A 25,390-nucleotide genomic window follows, 5' to 3' on the forward strand; every position below is an offset into this window, starting at 1 on the left:
CTTGCTGAAGCCAGTGGCTTTGATTAGACAAGAGGGGTGGGACCTGGGGCTGGATGTAGTTAAATTAGGGGTGCCTTGTCCATGGCATTAGAGAAGGAGCCAGAGCCAGTGAGCCCAGACTGAAGGGGGTTAGCGTGGAGGATGGTGTATGTAGAGTCCTTTTATGAATGCTGTGTGTTTCCCCAGCGAACTGGAAAACAGTTACCAGCTGAATGTGAGAATGGGGCAGAGGCTTTAGAAATTCTGGGAGAAAGGCAAGGCATGAAACCTCCATCTGGGGAGTGACTAGACCAGGGAAGTGCAGGTGGGTGGTGCCGAGGGTCCCCTCTGGAGCCAAGGGCTCAGAGGTCAAGTGAGCTGAGCCACACTGGCTCTGTGGCTGCAGGTGCCAAGCAGGCAGATGGCCAATAGAGAAGGGAGCTAAAGTATAGTGACAGCGGTCGTGGGCCGTGGGGTCAGGCCTGTCAGGGAGGACAGTGAGGAGAAGTGTCCTCAGACCAAGGAAGCTGTTCGCTGTGGAGCTGAGAATTGTGGAGTTTGGGGTATCAAAGTGGTGGGTGGGGGGAATGAGAAGGGAGAGGAGGAAGATGGATATGGTGGATCCTTGACATTGGGTGATGGAGAAGTGGCTGTGGGAACTGACAAGATCCAGGTGCTGCCCCTCAAAGCTTTTGGGAGCAGGGACATTTTTTTGACTCTCAATCAGGGTGTTCAGCCTAAGAGAGGATTCCCTGCCCCAAATACTACCTGACTCCGTGAGGGGCTCATGGGCTTGCCCACAGGCTGAGGGCCTGTGGTTGAGAAAGACCGGTCATTGAAGAGGAGGTCGGGGCTAAGTGTGATGCTGGAGACTGTGACACTGATCCAGGAGGAATAGGGGACACGACTTGGGCCTCATGTGTGGCTTAAAGGTGGCTTCTCTCATTGCACGACTGCAGGAGAGTTTTAAGGGAGTGGGAGGCAGAGGTGTGGAGGGGCTAGTGAGGAGCAGAAAGAGCCCTGACCTGCTACAGATCCCATGGTTCCAGGGTGTGCAGGGGGGAAGCAGACCGCCCCCCACGGCCCCTGCCTCGGGAAGGGGCTTCAGGGAAAGTTGTGTCACCATGGGAGTGAGGGGTGCTCGGACTGGGCTCTGAAACTCCAGGGGCACCGTGGCGGGGCTGCCACCGTGCCCGGTGGTGAAAACAGGTCGGAAATGTGTGATGTGAGGTTATTAGTTCTCGAGTCGGGTTGGGGTGTGAGGTGGGGCCAGGAGGGAGTCCAGGGCTCCTGCCATTCTGGAGCCTCACCCCTGCACCTCCACCTGTAGGGGGACGGTGGGCAGCGGGCCTTCCCCAGCCCTGCCAGCAGGAAAAGTATCCCCCGGGGTTCCGCTGTACAACCCATGTGTCTAGTTTTCTCTTTGATTTTCAGACGGCTGTTGATGTTTTTAGAAGGATAATTTTGGAGGCAGAAAAAATCGATGGGGCCGCTTCACAAGGAAAGTCTTCCTGCTCGGTGATGTAATCCTCCTGCAGAACCTGAGGACACGGGAGTCGGTCCAGCCTGAAGAAGCAGACTGCCCGTTATCCTTTAAGATAAACTCAGCTTCTTTTTCCTTCTGTTAACCTGAAAGATTTCATTTGGGTCAGAGCTTTTTCCTGCCCCACCCCCCTTCAGATTATGTTAAACTCTGACTCTGTCCAAATGAGTTCACTTCCATTTTCAAATTTTAAGCAATCATATTTTCAATTTATATATTGTATTTCTTAATAATATTATGACCAAGAATTTTATCGGCATTAATTTTTCAGTGTAGTTGTTTAAAATCATGTAATCATCAAAATGATACATACATAATTGTTACACTACTATTAACTAGGCTTCGATATATCAGTGTTTATTTCATTGTGTTAAATGTATACTTGTAAATAAAATAGCTGCAAACCTTAACCCCTTGTGCTTAGCGTGCCTTTCAAAGAAGAGAACCTTGTCCTCCTGAGGGAATCCCTTTGCCTGGGGGAGGGCTCATTCTGGAGGCGGATTCGGGCACCTGGGGGGCCCCTGGACGGCAGGGCCGTGGAAGGTTGGGAAGAACACCGGACCAGGGTGCTTCTCGATGGGCCCCAGCTGGGGGGCCTGGGAGGACCTGGGAGGAGCGTTATAGTCCCAGTGGTGACTGTTCTCCCCTCCACTCTGGGCGGAGGGCTTCGTGCCGTGCTTGACGGCACTGAGCAGAGCTGTCGCCTTACCCTCCTGCTGACCCATAGGCTACATGGGGACAAGGAGAGGTTAAGAGTCACTTCCTATTTTCTCCTGTGTCTCGCTTCACGTCTACCGCAGACAGGATCTGATTCAGATCCCACAACACCGACTCACTTCGGGGGTGAGGAATGTTGCTAGTAAGCTGGGGGGTGGGGGGCTCCAAGATCTTCCCTCAGACTCTGACCGCACCCTCCTGCCCCCCCAGGACCAGCCAGAAGGAGGAAGGGGGGTTTATTTGCACAGTGGCCTCCATGTCCTCTCTTAAGCCCCACTTGAGGTTGAAAGGTGTCCTCCCAGCTACGATGCAGAGCCAGTTCCAACAGAGAAGCAAACGTTATCATCGACTTTATTAATCAAATACATTCTCTCAAGTACTCAAAAGTGTTTTGGCGACACAGTATTGTTACTTATTAACAAGGTTTATTCTTAGGCCTTGTGTTCTATGCGGACACTCAGTGTGCGGGACTGTGTTAACTCTGGATCCACTTCATCCAGTCAGCCTTTGTCATCTGAAAAGGACTTTCTGTGTAAGTGGGAACTCTGAGCAGCATGTTTGTGTGGGAAGCGAGTTCAGCACTCACCAAGCGAGCCTTTGAGGACTGGGCCCTGTCTGGCTCCCTTCCGTGGTGCACCTCGGCACTCAGTTGTTTCCTGTTTTTTTTTTTCCCCAAGTTTTTATTTAAGTGTCAGTTAACATATAGTGAGACTGGATTGTTTTTGTTTTTTTTTTAAGATTTTACTTATTTGAGAAAGAGAGCACAGAGCAGAGCAGGGAGCCCGACGATCCCAGGATCCTGAGATCATGACCTGAGCTTGAAGGCAGACACTTAACCCACTGAACCACCCAGGTGCCCCCACCTTTTAAAGATTTTATGTATTTCTTTAAGTGACAGTGGGACTGTTCTGTGTCGTGAACACAGCAGGGAAATCTGCACCCTTGTAGAGCTTGCGTCCAACCTTGAGCCTTGGAGTTGAGGCAGGGCCAGGCCAGGGCCTGCTCCCCAGCACATTGATCCCGTCCACGGACAGTTGATTGACTTACTGGACGGACGGGTCATGCTGGGAGTTCACAGTGTGGTACGGCAGCTCGAGACCAGTGATCCGGAGCTCCTTCCCTTGAGGTGAGGGTAGGAGGTGGTGGTAGTACCTACTGTGTGTTGATGTTCTCGTTTGGTTCTCATCCCCTGTGAAGGAGGTGCTGTACTATCTATAGATGAGGAAACCATCTCAAAGGTGTTAGCATCTGGTTAATATCAGTGGCCACACCCCTGCTAATGTGATACCTGAGCTTGTGAAGAAATTCTGGCAACTTCTAGATTTGACTACATTTTTTGTTACTTTAATACTATGTACAATCACTCACTTCTGGGCCTTTTTTTTTTTTAAAGATTTTGTTTATTTATTTATTTGACAGAGACACACAAGTGTTGGGGAGTGGCAGAGAGAGAGGGTGAAGCAGACCCCCCGCTGAGCAGGGAGCCTGATGGGCCCAATCCCAGAAACCTGGGATCATGACCTGAGCTGAAGGTAGACCCTCAACTGGCTGAGCCACCCAGGCGCCCGAAGGCCCCCTTTTTTTTTTTTTTTTAATGTTTTAACATTTCTGAAATCAAGAGTGAGTGTTAATGATCCCTGAAAAAGCATCATGTTGTAAAAGGATGTTTTTCTTAGTGGTACATACTGTGGTCTTAGATTCATTGAAGTACAGTACGTGCACATATAAAACTAGGTACGTATTCAAAACTATTTTGTAGGGGCTCTTGGGTGGCTCAGTGAGTTAAGTGTCCAACTCTTGGTTTTGGCTCAGGTCATGATCTCAGGATCAGGAGATCAAGCCCTGAGTTGGAATCCACACTCAGCAGGGAGTTGGCTTGAGATTCTCTCCCTCCAGCTTTGCCCCCGTCCACTTGCTCTTGAACATGCTCTCTCTCTCTAAATAAAATTTTTTTGAGAGTATTCTGCAGTTCACAATAAATACAAATGACAAAATGATGTTACAAATTCAAATTAAAGTGAAGGAATTTTGCTCAAAGTAGATCGTCCAGCCACTTACCCTCTCTAAACCCCCATGTCTCCCACTGATGGCACAGCGCTCTTGCCCAAACTATTCATCATCTTCCTGTCACCACACCCGGTGAGTGCTTCTGGTTTCTTTATTGACTTTTCAGCAGCATTGCACACAGCATTGCGACTTCTCCGCAAGCCCTCTCCCTGCTTCCGTGAACTCCTGGGTCCTCTCCAGCGCACCATGGGCATGAATCTCCTTTGCTGTTTCCTTCTCTGCCCCACCTCAGTGGGCCCTTATGCTGCCTGCACCCACTTCCTTGGTTTCTCCAGTCACAGCTTTTACTACCACGTTCCTGAAGGCTTCAGAGCTCACAGCTCCCTCCCTGACCTCTGTGGGCTTTAATAATCGTGCCAAAATCCAAACTTCCAACACTTGAAGCCTAGCACTGTTGAGCTGGTGCTTAACTCAACAAGGCTGTGCTCTGGTCACTCTGCCCTTGGTGATTCCCGGACAGAAAATTCTCCCTCAAGACCTCTGTGTTTGTCTTCCTCGGCCCAGAATGCCCTTCCCCAGACTTCCCACCCCCCAGGCCTGCACGTGAGTCTTTATCACACAGTACAGCACATGTCATGATCCATCACTGCGGGTCTTTGTGCACACTACATGTTCGCAGACTAAATCTGCCTGCACGGAGGCAGTGGTGGATCTGCCCCTAGATCTGTCCCAGCGCCTTGAAGCCCCAGCCCTGCCCAAGCATAGGGCCTGCTGAAAGAGATTTCCCAGGGCACCAGGTAACTTTGTCGTTTCTGTTATATATATATATATTATTTTCTTACTGATTGCCTCAGGAATTAGAATTAACATCTTAATTCCTAACAATCTAGTTTAGATTAATGCCAATTCCCATAGTGTATAGAAACTTGGGTCCTGGGGTTCCTGGGTGGCTCAGTCAGTGAAGCATCTGCCTTCAGCACAGGTCATGATCTCAGAGTCCTGGGATCCAGCCCTGCATTGGGCTCCCTGCTTAGTGGGGAGTCTACGTCTTCTCCCTCTGCCCTTCCCCTGCTCGTTCTATCTCTCTGTTGTATAAAATGAACGGATTTGTTATTCCTTTATGAAGGCATAGTTTAAATCAAATAGGAGAGGGGCGCCTGGCTGGCTCAGTGGCTGAGCGTCTGCCTTCGGCTCAGGGCGTGATCCCTGGATCCTGGGATCGAGTCCCACGTCGGGCTCCCTGCGTAGAGCCTGCTTCTCCCTCTGCCTGTGTCTCTGCCCCCTCTGTGTCTCTCATGAATAAATAAAATCTTAAAAAATGATAATAATAAAATAGAAAAAACTACCAAAAAATATATTTATCTGTCCTGTCTTGTGTACTCACCCGTGTAGCAACATTTCCTTATGCTCTGTGGTTATCCAGTGACCTTTGTTCCAGCCTGAGACTCCCTGCAGTGTTTCTTGTGAGCAGGCCTGCCAGCCATGAATCCTCTGGGGGTTCTGTGGATCATCTTTCCAGGAAGGCCTTGCTGAGTGTAGAGTTCTAGGTGGAGAGTCTTTCTCCTTCCGCCCTTTTCAGGTTGAGGGTTTTCATGAGCAGGCACAGGCCAGTGTGTGTGCTCCTCTGGGCTCCCAGGAGCATGCTGCTGCCTTTTCAGAGCCCTCTTGGACACCTCCCTTTCCAACATTTTCTCTTTTCTTTCTTTCTTTCTTTCTTTCTTTCTTTCTTTCTTTCTTTCTTTCTTTCTTTCTTTCTTTCTTTCTTTCTTTCTTTCTTTCTTTTTTTTTAAGGCTTTTTTGTTAGCCTGCTGTTCGCTCCAATGTCAAATAAATGGCTGCCGATTGTTTTTGACAGACACCTGAGAAAAAGCCGTCAGGTCAAAGACAAGCCTTGCAGGTGGGGTCTTCCAGAAAACTGCTGGATATGACAGATTAGTTTTCTGAAAGTAGGGCTTTGAAAGAGCTCCAACCCCATCTTGACCCTGCGGGGGCTGCTCCAGTGCTGGTTTCTCTCAATTGCAGCCGCTGGTTTTCAAGGCACCATGGAGTTTGCCGGGGGGGGGGCCGGGGGGGAGGCCTGGCAAGGGGGCAAGTGACAATGTCACAAGGCTCACTTGTGCCGAGAATCAGTCGCTTTTCTTAAATGAACACTACCGGGTTGTTACAAGCCTTTAGTTCATTTCCAGAGTTCTGGAGAAGTCTATTTTTGGGGGGACAGTTTTTACCAGTGCTCTCACTGGGTTCTGAGAGGTCCTTGGAGCAGGGTTCCCAGTGACGGCCCCACAAGGATCCTCACCAGTGGAACGGATGAGTAGATGAGCCCTTCTGTGGGGCCCCCTTCCAGACAGCCGTCTGCTGCGGTGTGGTTGAGATGCCCACCGTCCACACAGGGCACGGGACAGCCTTTACTCGCTTCCCGAGCCCACCCGTCATGGGCTCATCACAAAGAAGGATGGTGCCTCAGCCACGGTCAGTGCAAACAGCCTCGGACTCAGAAGGCAGCAGAACCTGGCCATCGGGAAGTCATTGAGATGACCCAGAATGTGCCGCTGCCTCTTAGGTTATGGTGTAGATGGAAGCAAGCTTTAACAATTCTCGGAGAGGCCTGGACTCCGGGAAAGCACCCCGGGCTGCTGGGAAGTGTGCGGTGCTCCCCAGCCCGAGCCCCACGGGTACTGCGGGCAGCGCCCCAGGCCTGCGTGCCTGCCCCGGGCCTCCGGCTGCCCTGGTGACTCCAGTGGACCGACACTGTTGTGCATAGTAATAGGGGCTGCCTGAAGGCTGTACCAGCGGGAAACCAGGAGGCCTTCCAAAGCATTCCTCAGGAGATTCCAGAACCATTCCCTATCTGCTCCCCGCCCCCCACAGGCAGTGTTACATTTAGCAGAAAAGTTTACATTAAGCAGAACTTCCATGTTACTGACCTTATTATCTTTTCTGTCCCTTTGATTTGCTGGGGGGTGGGGGGGTGGGGGTGGGAGGTCTGCTCTAGGTAACAGCTGACAAGTGGAGAGTGGACTTAGCATCCCTGTATCCAGAGGGAGGCCCTGAGGCCCTGAGATGGCCCCAACAATTAGCCCATCAGTTTGCACCCCAATACCCACCGGGAACCCCAGGTAAATGGAGCAGCACACTAAGACTCAGAACCGAGCATTCTGGTCCCAACTTAGCAGCTACTGTGTGTCTTTGGGCAACTCCCTTACACTCTGGTCTTGATTCCTTTATCCATAATGTTTCCCTTTGCCAGGGACAGTTGTCATGCCACAACTATGAAAACCCTGGCTGTCCCCAAAGCCCTGACAGATGCAGAGTCACCATCCTGAGGATCGTGAGCTGCCCTCCGTGCCAGCTCCGGGCCTTTACCTGCTGCCAGCATCCCGCCGTGTCCAAAGCTCTGGAAGTTTTCACCACGTGTCGCCAGCAGCACCGGGAATTCCTGCAGGGTCGCACACCTAGGAAGGCAAGATGGAGAATCACCAGTTAGCTTGACAGGTAAGCCGAACCAAGTTCAAAAAAACGATTCCATTCCAGCTGATCCCAGGTGCCAAGAATAAATCCATCGGTGGCTCAGTAGTGAAGCATCTACCTTCGGCTCAGGTCATGATCCTGGGGTCCTGGGATCGAGCCCCATGTCAGGCCCCCTGCTCAGCGGGAGCCTGCTTCTCCCTCTCCCCCTGCCTGCAGCTCCTCCTGCTTGTGCTCAAGCTCTCTCTCTCTCTCTGTCAAATAAATAAATTTAAAAAATCTTTTTTGGGGGGCAGCCTGAGTGGCTCAGCGGTTTAGCGCCACCTTCGGCCCAGGGTGTGATCCTAGAGACCCGGGATCGAGTCCCGCGTCGGGCTCCCTGTATGGAGCCTGCTTCTCCCTCTGCCTGTGCTTCTTCCTCTCTCTCTCTGTGTGTGTCTCTCATGAATAAATAAATAAAATCTTTTTTTTTATCTTTTTTTTTTAAAGAAAAAGAACACATCCATCCACATCCATGTGCATAAAGGAAATGGAGGTGTGCCACTGAAGGTTACTGTCTGGACCCACAGAGCTCAGTCTCTGTCAGACCCTGTCGTGGTGCCGGGGACAGTGCCCCAGTCTGCGGAGACACCTTGCTCCCTGAGATTCTGAGTGGACACCTCCGTGGAGCCTCCAAGGAGCAGATCACATGCCCTAGACAGGCTCCAAAGGCCCCTCCAGCTTCCACACTCTTACGGCCCAGGAAGAGGCCTTGGCATACATCTCTAAGGCATGAGGTTTCTCAGGAAATAGCAGAGGATTCTGGAAACATCAGGGCCTCAGCAATCAGGACCTTTCACCCAGTTCTTCCTGCTGCCCGAGAATGGCCCGGGCAGAGTTGTGCCACCAGATACAGCACGAAAACAAAACGACCGGCCCGGCTGCCTGCTCCCCCAGGGAGAGCGTCCTGCGCGACTTACTGGCCTCCTAGTGTTTGGCTTGATCATTTTATTCCCTCTCCCAGCCCCCATCAGCCCAGATTAGCAGAGAATCCAAGTAAACCAACCCCGCAATCTCTGGCTTTCGTATGTGGCACAGCTGTGAAGTTGTCATGTCTGAACTTTACCCTAAAAGGCCGCCACCGCCGAGGGCCGGCCTGGCGCTGACAGCTGGAACAGCTGGAAAGGTTACATTCCGCAGCTCTGACGTGTGGATTTTTATGATCCCATAACAGAAATCCTTCTGAGGCACAACCTTTTCTGTGCCTGTAACCGGAGCATGACGTGAAGTTGCAAAATGTTCGGAGCAGTCTGAAGTCCGCCACCGGCTCCCCTGCGAAGACTTGGGGAGGCGGCTCCCCCTCCGGCCTGTGGTTCTCAAACTCAGGCCTGCCTCAGAGGCACGTGAGGGGCTGACTAAAACACCGGGGGGCCTCACCCCAGAGTTTCTGATTGTGAGGACCCAACTGGAGCCCGGGACACCCCCACTTCTAACGAGTATCCGGGGTGGCTGCTGGTGGTTCAAGGACCACATTTTGAGAACCACTGACTTAGGCCATGATACCTAGGAGTAGGAGGGGTTGCACAGACAGGAGACCCCTGCTGGCAGGATCTCAGAGTGTAGGGGTAGGTGACCAAACGCCCAGTCTCCCGGGGACTCAGGGGCTGCTCTAGGTGGAACTGTGTCCTCCAAAAAGCCATATGCAAGTCCCAATCCTGGGTACCTGGGAACGGAAATACAGTCGTCCCCATTCTTTTCTTTAAAATAACGTCCCAACTTGACGTCATCAAGTTAAGGGAGGTCGTACTGGAGTAAGGTGGCTCCTAATCCAGTGGTTGGTGTCCCTATAAGAGGAAATTTGGATGCAGAGAACCAGGCCACGCAGAAAGGCCACATGGTGGTAGAGGCAGAGAAGGGACAGGAGCGGCCACAAGCCGAGGCACACCGGAGCCTCCAAGGAGGAACCGAGGCTGTCCACATCTGGATTTTGGCCTTCTGGCCTCTGGGACTGTGAGAGGCTAACTGTCTGTTGTTTGCAAAGAGTTTGCAAAAGAGGGGATCCCTGGGTGGCGCAGCGGTTTGGTGCCTGCCTTTGGCCCAGGGAGCGATCCTGGAGACCGGGATCGAATCCCACGTCGGGCTCCCGGTGCATGAAGCCTGCTTCTCCCTCTGCCTCTCTCTGCCTCTGTGTGTGTGTGTGTGTGTGTGTGTGTGAGACTATCGTAGATAAATTAAAAAATTAAAAAAAGAGTTTGCAAAAGAGGAAACTGAAGGTCGGAGTTGGAACCTGCCGCCTAGTCCGTGTGGGCCACGATGACCAGCAGGATTGGAGCAACATATTATTTCTCACCATCCGAAGGCTGGACGTTGCAGACCAAGGAGCATGCAGATTTGGTGTCTGGTGAGAGGCGCTTCCCACTTCGTAGATGGCCGTCTTCTTGCTGTGACCTAGTGGAAGAGCCAGGGAGCTCTCTCCTAAGGGCACTCTGGTCCCATTCATCACAGCTCCACCCTCATGAGCCAGGCACCTCCCAGTACCGTCACCTTGTAGGTCAGCTTTCAACATGTGCTTGTAGGGGGACACAAACATCAGTGGATCGCACCTGACAGGAATCATCTAGCAAACCCCTGAGACCCATTTTCTAAGAGTAGACTGTGCTGCCCAGGTGATTCACATGCACATGAACGCATGAACGTGTGAATGGCCGTGCAACCAGGCCATAAGGGTCTGGGGGGCGGGGGGGGGGGGGGGGGGGTGTGTCTTAGTGGGGATTCGGATTCTGTCAGTCTGGGGTAGAGCTCTAGAATTTGCATTTCTGACAAGTGCAAGGTGCTGCTGATGACCTTGGGCTGGAGGCCACGCTGGCTGGGTTATACCACCCCTCAAGAGGGAGCCTCTGGAGTAAATCAGGATTGTTCCCTGATGCCCGAGAACCCGCATTCTCACCCTTGCTCTGCTTCCAGGGGGAATCATCCACATTTCTGGATCCACCTTTGTTTTCCCATCTGCAAAATGAAGAAGCATTTGAACTGAATTGGTTGTTCCCAATTACTCATGTTTCTCGAGTTGGATTAAAGAATGTAAATTTCCCCAGAAATTCAGTGGGTTAAGCATCTCAGTGGGTTAAGCATCTCCCTTGGCTCAGGTCATGATCCCTGGGTCCTGGGATTGAGCTCCTGCTCAGTGGGGAGCCTGCTTCTCCTTCTCCCTCTGCCCCCTGGCCTGTGCTCTCACTCTCTTTTTTCTCCTTTCTCTCTTTTTTTTTAAGATTTTATTTATTTTTTCATGAGACACACACAGAGAGAGAGAGAGAGGAGAGAGAGAGAGAGAGAGAGAGGCAGAGACACAGGCAGAGGGAGAAGCAGGCTCCATGCAGGGAACCCAATGTGGGACCCCATCCTGGGACTCCAGGATTATGCCCTGGGCCGAAAGCAGGTGCTAAACCGCTGAGCTACCCAGGGATCCCACTCTCTCTCTATCTCAAAGAAATATATAAAATCTAAGAAAAGTAAAGTAAATTTCCCAATTTTTAGCCAAAAAATTTTTTTTATGTGAAGGCGGTTTTACCCCACAATTTTCCTTTAAGAGGTAGCGAGTGCAGCCACTCACCAATAAGACTGAACAAGTTATAGATGGATTTTAAGTGCTATGTCCGTGCGTCAGGTGCCCCGCCCCCACCTGGTGGCTGCTGAGCTGCGGCGGGAGGGAGCCGGGAGTCGCCGGCAGGGCTCTCGCTGTTGCCCCCTAGAGTCTGAGAGAGGCATAAGTCTCGGCGCTGATTCTTCCCCATCTCCTGACCCTCCACGCACCTGCCAGGGGATGGGGTCCAAGGTCCGCCCTGTGCCTGGGCCGCCCGCCACAGTGCAGGATAGTGCCCCACGGCCACTCGCGGTGCCTTCTGGGTTTTTCTGGCTTCGGGGTGGAGGGAGATCTGAAAGCAGGGCTGCCTCGGAAAGGGCGGGAACACCCTTGGGTGCCGCTCTGCCCTGGATTCTCCATGTCAACCATCTCAAGGAAGGAGGGAGGGGACAGAGATGGCTGAGTGTGCCCCTAGTCACCCCACTCACCCGGCTGGTGGGCTCATGTGGGGTTTCAGAGAGGTGTCCAGCCCAGGGGCACCTGGGTGGCTCAGTGGTTGAGCATCTGCATTTGGTTCAGGTCGTGATCCCGGGGTCCTGGGATCGAGTCCCACATGAGGCTCCCTGCATGGAGTCTGCTTCTCCCTCTGCCTGTGTCTCTGCCTCTCTCTCTCTCTCTGTCATGAATAAATAATAAAATTTTTAAAAAGAGAGAGATATCCTGCCCAAATTTACCCTCTGCCCTCTGCTAGACCCCCCTGGATTTGAATAGGAAGAGCTAGGGCCAGTGGTCATCTTTTACCCACACTAGGGTGGAACTCCTGCTGCAGAGTTTTGATCCAAAGGCAAACCCCTTTCCCGATGTGAACTCCACAAACTTCTCATCCTACTAGTGATGCTGCTATGGAAATCAGGACCCCGCGGGTATTAGCCGGCTGTGCCCACGTAACCTGCCCTCCTCCCTCCTGTTCTGCCTCAGCCCCCAGCTGACCGGGCTGGCCCTCCCCAGTTCTCAACCGCCATCAAGACTAAGACCATGTGAAAGGAGCACAGGCCCGAAGCCAGGACGCAGGCCCCTGCCCCCCACCTAGTACCCTCCCCAGCCCATAGCTGTGTTTGTGGTTTGTGCCATGTCTCCTGCTATTTCAGACCACCACCACTGATCAGTGTCTGGGTTGCCCAAGATTGGTGCCATGCTACTCATTTCAAGTGACTCAGATTACATACAGACAGGGGCCCTAAAAATATATTTGCCTTGGTTTGGTCCAGGACTGAACTTGCTCATCTGTAACATGGAGTAACTACACAATTGTAGCGGGATGTATGTTTGTCATGAGTGGTCATTAATAAACAATGAAAATTGGGCAGCCCGGGTGGCTCAGCGGTTTAGTGCCACCTTCAGCCCAGGGCCTGATCCTGGAGACCCGGGATCAAGTCCCCCATCGGGCTCCCTGCATGGAGCCTGCTTCTCCCTGTCTCTGTGTGTGTGTGTGTGTGTCTAATAAATAAATAAAATCTTTTAAAAAATAAACAATGAAAATTTATTATCAAAAGAAAGAGAAAAGAAACAATTGCTGCCATGGCCCCCCACTGCTCACTCTCACTTGCTGTGCTCTGTTGGGGCAGGATTCCCAGATTAGGGGACCGAGGCTCAGGGCCAGGAGCCAATCCAAGGGCAGCATGGCTCCGGGAACAAACCTTCCTGTGTCACTGCAGGCTGGGGCTTGAGCAACCTCAGGACACCTGAGAGTCCTGCTCTGGGGGACAGGAGAGGATAACGCAGCTCTTCTCTCAGGTGACTTTAAAGATCTGCCCTTTAGCTGTGATGTCCTGGAGCTCCCCCACAATGCATCTAGATGTGCTAGTTATTTTTATTTATCTTGTTCAGGATTCAGTATTCAGAGTGCTCTCTCAGAGTTCAGGATCGCCTTCAACGCTTGTGAGTTCAGAGCCACCACCTCCTCAAATAGGGCTTCTCTGCTGCTCTTTTTTCTTCCTACAGATTTGTTTTTAAAGGTTTTATTTACTCATGAGAGACAGAGAGAGAGACAGAGACATAGGCAGAGGGAGAAGCAGGCTCCCTGCAGGGAACCCAGTGTGGGACTCGATTCCAGGACCCCGGGATCAAGACCTGAGCTGAAGGCAACTGCTCAACCGCTGAGCCACCGAGGTGTCCCTTATTTGTTTGTTTGAGAGAGAGTGGGGGGAGGGGCAGAGAGAGAGAGAATGGCAAGCCCACTCCACGATGAGCTGAGCCCGGAGCAGATCACATGACCCTATCTTGACCTGAGCTGAAACTAATTTAAAGATTTTATTTGAGAGTGAGAGAACGAGCACGGGGAGGGGCAAATGGAGAGGGAGAAGCCGACTCCCGCTGAGCAGGATGCCAGATGTGGGACTTGATCCCAGGACCCTGAGATCATGACCTGGGTGGAAGGCAGCAGCTTCACCCACTGAGCCACCCAGGCGCCTTCTCTGTTGATCTCGATGGCGCTTTTCTGGAATGTCCTTTAGTATATGTTGGAGCGATCAGCCTTCCATTCATGTCACTTAAATGTGTTTTCTTAATTCCTGATTTCCTATCGCTTGGATGGATTTCTGGAAGTGGGCATATTTGCAGCCTTTGAGTCATTGGATGAGGAGATGCTGAAGGAGCCAGGACTGAAAGGCGGGCAGGAACAGACAGGCTGGACAGACTGTAAAACGGCCAACTGCCAGGAGACGGTGCGAACTGTAATCTCTTTGGGGACGAGGCCCCGGGCTTGGCATCCGAAGCGGAGCACCACCGCGGTCTGGCTCTGTGGCCTCAGGCCACTTACTTACCCGAGCCTCACGTGGCCTATCTACACAGCGGGGGTGATCATAACACCCGATCGCCTGGGGAATTCGGTGGCATCAGACCTGTGCTAGCGGTCCCGGGCTGCGGAAACGCTGGGCGATGACTGTCCCTGCTGTTGAACGTCCAGATTCCTAGCCCCGCCCCAGCGTTTGGCGGTGTCGTTATTGTAACCACCACTAGGGGTCAGGCGTCCGCGCCTCTCACCCATCGTGCAGTCCTGGGGGGTGGGGGAAGTTGGGCCCAGGAGATGTCTCCTAGAACCCAAACGCCCAGCTTTGGCACTCCCACCCTTTCCTTCCCCACCCCAATCGCATACTAGGCCCCTCTCCTGGGAGGCAGATGTGTCCTGTCTCCTAGAAGCAGACCTGGGACCCCCAGACGGTGGGGCTTGGCACTGGGCAAACCAGGGGAAGCTTCCACCCCTTCCCCCAGGAGGTTCAGAGCCCTGCTGGTCCACAGACTGGGTGGGACCTGCAGGGCCCTGTACAGATTCCCGCCAAAGGAGCTCCCTCCCTCCCTCCCTGTCCACCAGAGACCACAGTGTCCAGAGGGCTGAGGCTGTCCCCAGGCTGCCCAGTGCACTTTCTGGGCACCTGCTAACCCAGCCCCAGGCAAACATCCTGATGGCTAACACTCCACCATTGGTGTGCTTGGCGTCATTCACTTATATATTCATGCGGCCTTGACTGTGTCCACTGGAGTTGAGGTAAGCTCATGCTTCACCCAGCTATTTCATGCAGAGGTATGGCCCGCAGATGTGGTGGGATTGGTCCCTGGGGCCATTTGGACATTTGAGGGTGTTTCCATTTGTCAGAATGATAGAAGAGGACAGGCCTTTAATGAGCAGGGCCCAGGGATACTTGATATCTTGCAGAGAGCACTAAGGAATAGGCAATTTCACTCTAACACATTATATTCTTTGCTTTTTAATATACACTGAATTTTCCTAGTATGCAATGTACCAGATAAATAGATGGAAGATTTTAGTTTTTTCTTAAGATTTTATTTATTTGAGAGAGAGAGCATGATGAGCATAGGGGAAGGGCAGAGGGAAAAGTTGACTCCCTGATGAGCAGGGAGCCTGACCCAACCCAACCTGACCGACCAACCGACAGAGGGCTCAATCCCAGGATCCCAGGAACATGACCTGAGCCTAAGGTCAATGCTTCACCAACTGAGCCACCCAGGTGCCCTTTACTTACTTTTCTGAGGAATTTACCAAGAGTTATTCATTAATTATTTCAGAAACTGGGGTCACAAAAAAAAGATAACAAATTGCAGAAGGAGAGATCCCTATACAATGTTAGCACACTGTAAAATGTATATTATTTCCAGGTATACAAATAGTAAAGGTATGAAAACGGTCAAATAAATAATAAAAATCAGGATAGTGGATACTTCTGAAGAAGGAAGGCTTTTGATGACTTCTTTCCTTAAAAAAATTTTTTTTTAATTTCAGAGAGAGAGTGGGGGAGGGGTAGAGGGAGAGGGAGAGAAAAACTTTAGCAGACTCCTCGCTGAGCTTGGAGCCCGGCTCTACCCCATGACCCTGAGATCATGACCTGAACCAAAACCAAAACTCTGATGCTTAGGTGACTAAGCCACCCAGGGACCCCTGATAACTTCTTTCTTTCTTTTTTTTTTTTATAAATTTTTATTTATTTATGATAGTCACACAGAGAGAGAGAGAGAGAGAGAGAGAGAGGCAGAGACACAGGCAGAGGGAGAAGCCGGCTCCATGCACCAGGAGCCTGACGTGGGATTCGATCCTGGGTCTTCAGGATCGCGCCCTGGGCCAAAGGCAGGCGCCAAACTGCTGCGCCACCCAGGGATCCCACTTCTTTCTTTAAAGAAAAAAAGCCGACCTGACAAAAAAGGGGGGGCAAAATGTTAAGATTTGACAAAGCTGGATAATCGGTGTGTTATTATTATTCCTTCTGTTACTCTCTAGACTTTTCCATGCTCTAACTTACCCAAAAAGGGAAGAGAATCGACAAAAATCCAAGGCAGGAGGATGGAAGCAGGCAAGTGGACATTGGATCAGCACATGCTCTGTAGCTTTCCCACATTGAGCAGCTACTCGCAGCTTTTAAGTTGCACATTGTTGAGATTTTCTTAAAATCAAGACGGCATCCTCAGTCCTGCTCCTTCCACTGTCATTCTATTCTGAGCCCTTCTCCTAGCCTTTTGTCACCAGCTCACAGTTATATGTGGCTTAAGATCTCACCTATTTCAAGGTGCCTTTTAACAGTGCACTATTGAAGATGACTCACTCAAAGACCAGACTCTCCAGTGCTGAGATTTTGCCAGTTTGCATGTGGAGAGAGCTATTTGGGGCAGAGATTCTTCTCAGGCACAAATATGTCATATGAACCATGGCAGACCTGACGTTCTTATAATGAAAATCCCGGGTGAGAGCTGAGACCTGGCACTGGCGTAGGGGAATGCAGGTTAAGGGTGGAGAAGTCTGATCCACCTGTTTGTTTTTACCAGTTCTTTTCATGAGGCTCTTGGCTTGTCATTTTTCACATATGCTCTGCAGAAAACACCTGAAATTGGTGCCTGTGCTTTGAAGCTACCCGCATCACCTGGGTATGTTGTCTGGGTGCATTGTCTCTGGCCCTGGTGCTGTAAGGGCAAATACCAATTAAACTATGGACTTAAGGTGATAATGATGTGTCAGTGTTTATTCACAGTTGTAACAAATAAACCACCCTGGTGGGGGATGCTGATGGTAGGGAGGCTGCAGCGGGCAGTGGCAGGCAGGGGGTATGTGGGAACTTTCTGTACTTTGAGCTCAATCTTGCTATCAACTTAAAATTGCTCTAGAAAAAAAAAAGAGACTTCATTTTCCCAGTTGTAGGGGAAGAGACTTCCCATCCCTCCTTTTTCTTCTAGAATTTCTTTCTTCGTTCTTGTCATATGTATGCACATCTTTTAATAGCTAAGTAGCTGCTTGCCAGTCTGAAAACTCAGGAGTCTTTCCCCCAGGAGCTGGGAGTCACCTCTTTGCAAAGTAATCATCAAAGAAGATGCCACCCCATGGTCTCCTGGGAGGAGAGGGCTTAGCTCCAGCTGTCACCTCACTTTGAATTGCAAAACCAATCTCGAAGCACAAAGATACAAGAAAATCAGCAATTTCTCTCGAGAACACATGTAGTGAGTTGCATCTGCCTGACTATATATAAAAGGCTGAGAATTCCCTGTCTTTGCAATCTCTTTAGCAGATGGCCTGTGATGCACATCACATTCAGGTTTAATGCTTATTCAATAATCCAATGGTTTTCTTCCATTTCTACCTTAATGGGCAGGCTTTCTGGGGTGGGAGATTATGTTTTTAATTATATTTCCCCAACAGAGCTCGTGTTGGGAAGCAAACGCTAGAATAGGTGGTATGGCCAGTGTGGATGCCCACAGGGGCAACAGCCGGCTGAGAGGCCTATCCTTGGAGAGCCTCTCAGAACAGGGGCAAGGTCACCCCTGTGCCCCAAGAATTGCGTGACCTCCTCTTCTGAGTCTGAAGTGTCTCATCTGTAAATTGGGAGGACCTGCTGCTTCTGCCCTCCGTGAAGCACCCCAGGGTCACCCCTATGCAGAAGAGCTCTCTCTGCTTTGATCTCAGAGCTGGCCCCTAGCCCCAGCTAACCAGAGTCATTGTTTTATGTACACACATCTCATGTCCCACCCCCCCAGTAATCTGGGGGCTGCATCTCGTGAACTGTGTTGACTCTGTTCACTTCACCATCTTTGAGCCTTTGTCAAGTGCCAAGACCTTCTATGCCCTGAGAAAGTCTCACCCTGGAAGGGGGCTGCCTGCTTTTGTAAACCCACCTTGTCGTCCAGGGTGGTCTGGGTGCAGAGCACTGTGGACCACTAGCGTGGGCCTTGAGACAGAGCAGGTAATACAGAAGGGGATCAAGGATGAGCACTGAGGGGATCCCTGGATGGCTCAGCGGTTTAGTGCCTGCCTTCAACCCAGGGCATGGTCCTGGAGTCCTGGGATCAAGTCCCGCATCAGGCTCCCTGCATGGAGCCTGCTTCTCCCTCTGCCTGTGTCTCTGCCTCTCTCTATTTCTCATGAATAAATAAATAAAATCTTAAAAAAAAAAAAAAAAAAAAAAAAAGGATGAGCACTGACTGGGGGTGGGGGCAGCATCCGGGGAGCAAGAACCTAGGAGGGAAGAGGAAGGTGAGGACAACCTGGCACCTGTGATTGGGTGCCTGGAGTGGAAGGTGGGCTGGGGGGCACACTGCCCCCCCCCCCAGCTGGGTTCCATCCTTGGACCAAAGAAAAACCTCAGTAAAACTTGAGCGCGGGGAACCGGATGAGAAAGGGAGGGGACGGGAGGTCAGGGAATGCTTGGTGCCCGAGGAGGAGGGGGGCAGCACTTTGCAGAAGCGGGGCGCTAGAGACGCAACGGACCGGTGTGTGCGCACGTGTGTGCACGTGTGCGTGTGTGTGTGCCCCTGACTCAGCAGGGACGGCGGGCGGGGGGCGGCCTGGCTGGGGCTCGCGGGGCCGCCGTGACCCCGCAGGCAGCCGACCGACCCGGGCAGGGGCGGGGCGCACCGCGGGGCTCGCGGCGGCGCCGGCGGGCGGGGGTGGGGGGGTTCGGTCCTCGGACGGGGCGGGGCGGCCCCTCGCGGGCTTAGCGCAGTCGACAGCACTAACGCCCCGGCCAGCAAATCTTTTGTCCGGGGCGGCGCTGAGCCAGCAGGGCTGCCGGCCGCTATATAGGGGCGGGCCGCGGCGGGCAGGGCGCACCATGGCGCAGCGCTCGGGGAAGGTGAGTGGGGCCCCTCCCGGCCCCGCGGGACCGGAGCAGACGCCGCCCCCCCCGCCCCGCCGCTCCGCGCACCCCGCCGCCCGGCCGAACTGTGATCGAGGCGCCCTTCGCGTCTGACAAGCCTGGGCCAAACTGGCGTAACTGCCCCCCAGACCGGCGGCCTCTCTGCTGTGGGAGGGGGCTGGGCGTCCGTCTCCCATCTCCCCCCAGCCTCCAGCCCGGGCTCTGCGGAGGTTTGAGGGATCTTGGAGCCCGGGGGGTGACCAGTGCTCCCTGCCGTCGCCCAGACCTGCCTTGTCCACAAAGGCGGCAAATCGGATCCACAGTCTCTGCCCCCTCCCCTCGCGGGTCTGATGCAGCCTTAGGTCTCCAGGGCCTAGGGTCAAGTTTAGCGGGTGAGAACATTGCTCAGTCCGCACGGGCTTGGTTATGCTTCAGTAACAAACAACCCCAAGAGCCAATCGTGCTCCCCGCGCCCCCACCCTGGCCGGGGCGCCCCAGAGGGACAGGGAGAGCCGGGGAGTGACCCCCTGGCTCTCAAAGCTTCTGCCTAGGGGGCAGGAAGGGTAATCATCCGGGACAGGGCAGGAGATGACATCACTTACCAGCCCCCAGGCCACACAATTTGTACTTTGCCAGGGCCCATCTGGGAGCACGGTTCTTGAAACCCAAAGAGTTATTGTGTGGCTGGAATTTCAGGCTCTGTGGCAGAAAATGAACGTCAGGGCCCATAGAGTTCATGTTGTTTAGTTTAGGGACAAGGAGAAGCTACTTTGCCATAGGATGCTGTGTCTGAACTGACCGCTGAGTTGGTAACACTCCAGCTCTGACACATGCTGTCACCCAAAGGAGTGGCCCAGGAAACAAAGGGATGTGTTACGTTGAAAAAAAAAAAAAAAAACCTTTTAGCCATTAATCCCCGCACCAGGCCCTGACTGTGCTCCCTTACACATCCAGTCTCTCCTGCTGCAGGGCCCAGTCCCAGGAACCTGACTTTCTGAAAGTTCAGTGTTTGGTTACAATGGTGGGGTTGTGAGTGACATGCTGTCTCCTGAAAACATTTCCTTGGATGTTATGTTTTAACAACACAAAGTGAGTCTAAAAAAAATGCAATGGGAATTTGAAAACAGCTGGTTTTCAAATGGGCCCAGGGACAAAGGGGGGAATTCTTATTCCCAGATATCTTCGGAAATTTGCTCAACTGTGAGCCCCTGGGGAGGGGAGGCCCAGGCCCTGGTCTGACCTCGACCCAACATCCAAGTGTTCTTTCCCCCCGTTAACAGTGTTGTGCACCTACTTTGCACAGCAGGCCTGGGAATTGGGGCTCAATCCAGGTGTTGGATGCCGGGGGTCTGCTCCCCAGACTGAAGAGAGAGAAACCCCTGACCTCAAGCCCTCTGACCTGGCCTTTCTAGATCATCCTCTATGAGGGCAAGCACTTCACCGGGCGGAAGCTGGAGGTCTATGGGGACTGTGACAACTTCCAGGACCGAGGCTTCATGAATCGGGTGAACTCCATCCGCGTGGAGAGCGGCGCCTGGGTCTGTTTTGATCACCCTGACTTCCGGGGCCAGCAGTTTATCCTGGAGCATGGAGACTACCCTGACTTCCTCCGCTGGAATGGCCACAACGACCACATGGCCTCCTGCCGGCCCATAGGAATGGTGAGTGGGGCTCGGGCTGGGGGCTTCCTGCCAGAGGGACCAAGGGTCCGTGCTGCTCAGTCGTGGGACAGATCATCTGGGAACATGGCCCTCCCAACTTGAAGATCTGACAAGCCTGTGTGATGTTTGAGATGGAGAGATGCCCCCATGCAGACCCACCCACCACAGCCTCGTGTGTGGGATGGCATGGGGCTGAGCCGCAGAGCTCCTGGAAGTTTTCATACCTACATACTGATAGGCAGGTATCAGGGAATCGCCTTCCATTTCCGATCCCAACATCTTGCTGAATTTTCCACTTAAAAGGCTGTTGGAAATATTTGAAGTTTGGATTTGCAACCAGACAGGGGAGAATTTAGCTGATATGGGCCTGGTGTATCCACCCGGGCAGGTCATCTTGTTGTGCTTTTCAAGAGACCTTGATGCTCTGACCGTAGAATGACTGAAGGAGGAAGCCTAGGTCACCAGCCCATCCTCAGAGTTTGGGGGCAGGTCTCTTGGAACCACACAAGTGGTTGTCATCTCACAGTGTGGCCGGATGTGTGCAGGGAGAGCATATGAGGGGCGTCACTACCCATATGCAGGTTGAGGCCCGAGCATTCCCATTCCTTAGAATTTTCCCATTACAAGTGCTAACTGAGTTGCTGGGAGGTCCAGGTGGTCATGTGGGAAATGGCTGACTCCTGAACCAGTGTCTCATCAGAGACTCAGCCCCATGTCCGTAGAAGAACATTTCCCTGGATGTGGGGGCCAGGCGGTACTTGTGAACATCTGAGGAGCCCCAGGGAAGGAGCCTCGTGTATATGGGCCCTTTCTCTTTTCTACATGAGTTACAAAACCAGCTGGGCTTTGGCATCTCAAATTGTAAGAATGCTTTCTTAGTATTTCCACCGGGCCATAGACATTTGGAAAAAGGAATTGACATGGCTGGCTCTGGATATTGCGTAATACTATTTATATGAAAAATATCCTAGGTATTTATCGAATGCTGTTCTTATAAAAGCTATCCTTAGGGCCAGCTGGGATGCAGACCCAGCCCCTGTCGGCACCAGAGCCAGTTGGGAGCTGGCCCTCCTCTGTCTTTTGGAAATGCAGGGAATCTTATAGGGAGCTACACGTTGTCATCCCAGTGAGCCAGCAGGGATTTCAGCAAATGAGATCCCTGTTATTTGTTTTAGATTTTTGGCTTCATGTTTTAATAAAAGGTCCTATTACAGTTTGTAAAATATTATCATTTAAAGGCTTGCCCATGGCCTGTGGCCCCAGGGTGGGGATGAGGGACTGGTCCAGGGGCTCTGAAGCTTTTTAAAGTGAGAGACCCCTTTCATCCAACCAGATCACATGTGCCAGAACAAGCAGAGTGCTGTGTTGACACTTGTGTTGGGGTGGTGGGCACTCACTGGCCCCCCCAGCACTGGAACTCCTTGGTTCCCAGAGCCCTGGGCAACTCTGAGCTCCTGGCCACCTGGGCCACCCGTGCTCTTTGCCTTCCTTCCTTCCTTTCTCCACTCCCACGGGGCATGCAGCATGGAGAGAACTACCGCCTGGAAATCTTCGAGGGCTGCAACTTTACTGGCCAGTGCCTGGAGTTTCAGGATGACTGCCCCTGCCTGCCAAGTCAGGGCTGGTCCAAGAACTGCGTCAATGCCATCAAGGTGTACGGGGATGGAGCGTAAGTAGAGGCCGCAAGGCCGCTGACCACAGCCCAGCCAGGTATGGGGAGGCTACAGGGTGGGTCAGACCCCAGCAGGGGTACAGCCTGTCCCCTGCCTTGGAGGCCCATCCTCTGCCTCAGCTGCCTCCTATACCCCAGCCAAGCAAGGGGGTGGCTTCTTCATGGCTCGAGAAGGCGTGAGTGAGGAGCTGTGGGGCCCTGGAGGCTCCCCGGAGGGAGATGCCCTCCACAGTAGGCACAGAGGTAGGAGGGCACTTTGCAAACGACTGGTTCTCTGCGATTCACCTGATCTCATGGGTCTGATCTCTGTGGTCTGCTTGAGCCAGGAGAAGCCTGCTCTGAGAAGGGTAGCCCTGCCCCCCTGCACATCCCCTACTTACTCAGCAAGGTGGATCCCTGATTGGACCTCTCCTGCCAAGTGGGCAAACCCTCAGCACGCAGTCCTTCCAGGAGATGGACATCATGGTAGCTCACTTCTGGTGGACAGATTGTGGCCAGGGGGGTTTTGCCCAGGCACAGCGGCTTGTCTGCCCTGCTGCAAGAGAGTCATTAGAACTCCGTGCTAGCCTGGCTTCTGTTGGCCCCTGCATACTCGGTTCCTGACATCAGCCAGGGGCTGCCTCTACTCCCATCATGCCCAGCGGCTGTTAGAAGCTTGATGACCCCTGGGCATGCTCCGGTTGGCCATGTCTTCATGGTGTCCCATTCATCTAGCCAGTGGGTAGTGTTACCCCCTCTTACAGAGGAGCACGCTGAGGTTCAGTTACCTTGCCCCGCTTGTGAGTGGCACAGCTGGGACTGCAGCCAGGTGTTGGCTTCACATCGGTGTCCGTTGTCAAGAGCAGAGCCTCCCAAGACCTCAGCCCCATCCCATCGGCAGAAGAGCCCCACTCAGTTTCCAGGAACATGGCTCGTGTCATGGCAGCTAAGGGGTCCAGTTGCTGCCTTTGTGTCTGAGGTTTGGGATGAGGAAACACCCCAAGAGGTTCAAGAGAGAGTGGTCCTGGGAGAGGCTGAATGAAGATAGTGACTGAGCCAGGGAAGACCTGAACCTTCTACCTGTCCCCAGGGCAGCCTGATGGCTGCTGCATCCCGGGGCCTCTGACCCAGAACCCCAGGGGAACTCTGTTCCCTCCCTGCTATCTCTGTCACTCAGGTTCCATCCAGGACTCATTGTGTCCTGCTGCCTTTCTCTGCCTCTCCGGAACCCCCTCTGCCCTAAGTTGATGGCATGCGGGGACCGATTTGGAGGGTTGAATTCCAGAACAATAGTTTGCCTGGAAAGCTGCAGGCCAAATTGTGTCTCAAGAGGCAGCAGTCACACCTTTGCATGGAAGGTATCCTGAGACCTGAGCTGCCACCCCATCTACCCACCCTGGGGGGCTCCCGGGGCATCTTGAGAAGAAAGATGGGAAGGTAGGAGCCAAGAGTTTGGACCACAGGGCAGGGGATCTCCTGTAGTTCTTGATTTCCCCAGGAAGAGAAGGAGATTCAGAGACTGCGTGTGGCCAACCCCATACTTGGACCCAGGGCCCCACTCTCCCTCCAGAGTGCTCACCCTTTGTCTCCTGTGACTTTAACATTAAAAAGAAAAAATAAATTAAAAAGCCCTTGTCAAGGAGAAGCTGCCCAGATGGCAATGGCCTGGAGCACCTGGTGTGACCTCCTTCGAGGCCTTTCCTGGGGTCTGATGGAATCGCCCTGGAGGCTTTTGTGCCACATCACTCTCCCTACTTCCTGCCAAGGGCACAATTCTTCCTCTTTGTGGCAGGTCCCCAAAGTCACAGGGTCACAGAGGGAGGGAAGACTTGGAGGGAGGTTTACTGAGGAGGCCCAGCCAGTCCTCTCTTCTTCCTTTTGAGGACTCCTGCATATGCTCCCCGTGGCCTCAGGCCTGAGCCTCCCATGGGTGTTGGGGACAGGCGAGGCAGGGGAGGGCAGCAGTTTGGGCACAGTGGGGCCGGGGCGCGGGGAGGCTGGGGCTGGGGGAAGGCCCAATAAACCAGGTCGGCCCTGAGCTCCCCTGCAGCTCACATGCTGGGCCTCCCTCCTCATTCCTGACGCCTGACACTTGTGCAGACTGTACCCGGCACCAGATGTGGCATCAGGATGGGGATGGAGGCCCACCGACACAGGTGAAGGAGAGCTGGGGAAGCTGCCCTAAGCAGGCAGCTCAGTGCGCCCTGTGACCTCGGGCTGGATGGGCTCATAAATTCTGTGTCTCAGGGGAAGAAAGTTCCAACAGCAGCAGAGTGCTTTGGGGCGGGAGAGCCAGAATGGTTACGGCCACTGCAAAGTCAGACTCAGAGCACCCCACAGCCTGGGCCTGAAGGGATCCCAGCAACCAGATCTGGGTGTGTAGTCCCCCTTTGCTTCCTACAGTGGAAAAGCTGTTTTCTATCCCTGGTGAGACGAAGGGGAGCATCAGAGTGAGGGGAGAGGCCAGTCTGAGAACAGGCAGGTATGACAAGGGGGCTCATCCAGGGTGCCCCCTGCAACTTCTGCCCCTCAGCTCAGGCTCCAGATCCCACCTGGGCCAGGAAGTGTGGCAGGCCGGGTGGGAGGCCTTCTCTCCCTGCCAGGGAGGGAGGGAGGGAAGGAGTCCATGGTCACCTGGCCTCCCTCTGACCTCAGGTGGGTGCTGTACGAGGAGCCCAACTACCGCGGCCGCATGTACCTGGTGGAGCGGGGTGACTTCCGCAGCTTCTCGGACTGGGAGGCCCACAGCGCCCGCATCCAGTCACTCCGCAGGGTGGTCAACTTCTTCTAGCTGGTCAGGACCAGGGCATGCAGGGGAAGAGGGCCAGTCACTCCAGCCCCTCCTAGGGCTCATACCTAGGGAATAAAACATCATGAAAGTGGAGAGCTGAGCTGGCCTGAGTGATTTCCCTGCGCCTCCCTGACGGGGGACACCAGTGGGGCTCCCCAGGCCCTGGCCAGGAGGGTGACAGAGGGTGCTGTGAGGCAGCCAGTGGGGAACACGAGAGCTGGAAGGGATCTCAGGGTCACAGAATGGAACCCTTTCCTTTGACACATGAAAAGCTCATGCCCTGAATGGGAGCAAGCTTCTGGAGGAGCCAGGCAAGGGTCCAGGCACTTCCTCTCCCTGGCCCCGAGCCCTGGATCAGTCAGAGAGGATGGAAGAGAAGTGATGGGGGT

At 53.2% G+C, this 25,390-nt stretch overlaps 2 protein-coding genes and 1 long non-coding RNA gene across 8 annotated transcripts in view; 2 read left to right on the top strand and 1 right to left on the bottom strand.

The window, feature by feature from the left end:
* Positions 1 to 1,932, top strand: part of RHEB (Ras homolog, mTORC1 binding) — a 44,026-nt gene extending 42,094 nt beyond the window's left edge. The window contains exon 8 of one of the 2 annotated variants that reach the window (XM_077849622.1): positions 1,395 to 1,932. In XM_077849622.1, the coding sequence (XP_077705748.1) occupies positions 1,395 to 1,406 (12 nt within the window). In that variant the 3' untranslated portion in view covers positions 1,407 to 1,932. The remainder of the gene's footprint in view (positions 1 to 1,394) is intronic. The other variant, XM_077849621.1, reaches the window with a different exon arrangement.
* Positions 1,933 to 2,574: 642 nt separating this feature from the next.
* On the bottom strand, positions 2,575 to 11,944 carry LOC144284723 (uncharacterized). Its single transcript, XR_013353181.1, has 4 exons — positions 11,759 to 11,944; positions 10,638 to 10,696; positions 10,041 to 10,138; positions 2,575 to 7,698 (listed from the first exon to the last, which is right to left on the bottom strand). It is a non-coding gene; the product is annotated as an uncharacterized LOC144284723 (long non-coding RNA).
* Positions 11,945 to 14,210: 2,266 nt separating this feature from the next.
* Positions 14,211 to 25,094, top strand: CRYGN (crystallin gamma N). 5 transcript variants are annotated; one of them, XM_077849618.1, is made up of 4 exons: positions 14,211 to 14,814; positions 20,311 to 20,558; positions 22,073 to 22,228; positions 24,866 to 25,094. In XM_077849618.1, exons 2-4 carry the CDS (start codon positions 20,395 to 20,397, stop codon positions 24,999 to 25,001), a joined length of 456 nt encoding a protein of 151 aa, XP_077705744.1. In that variant the 5' UTR covers positions 14,211 to 14,814; positions 20,311 to 20,394; the 3' UTR covers positions 25,002 to 25,094. The 5 variants fall into 5 exon arrangements, with proteins under 5 accessions (XP_077705744.1, XP_077705741.1, XP_077705742.1 ...); XM_077849615.1 differs by lacking the exon at positions 14,211 to 14,814 and adding an exon at positions 18,719 to 18,895; XM_077849616.1 differs by lacking the exon at positions 14,211 to 14,814 and adding an exon at positions 18,720 to 18,895 and having other exon boundaries at positions 20,311 to 20,559; positions 22,083 to 22,228.
* The last annotated feature ends 296 nt before the right edge of the window (positions 25,095 to 25,390 follow it).

Source organism: Canis aureus, chromosome 15, assembly GCF_053574225.1.
Source record: "Canis aureus isolate CA01 chromosome 15, VMU_Caureus_v.1.0, whole genome shotgun sequence".
Lineage (NCBI taxonomy): Eukaryota > Metazoa > Chordata > Mammalia > Carnivora > Canidae > Canis > Canis aureus.

What these genes read in the sequence shown, in the direction of transcription:
- CRYGN (XM_077849615.1), top strand. Translation starts at nt 18,875, where the DNA reads ATGGCGCAGCGCTCGGGGAAG. An exon ending in TGGCGCAGCGCTCGGGGAAG is followed by an intron (nt 18,896 to 20,310) that starts GTGAGTGGGGCC and finishes TGGCCTTTCTAG; the next exon opens with ATCATCCTCTATGAGGGCAA. An exon ending in TCCTGCCGGCCCATAGGAAT is followed by an intron (nt 20,559 to 22,072) that starts GGTGAGTGGGGC and finishes TCCACTCCCACG; the next exon opens with GGGCATGCAGCATGGAGAGA.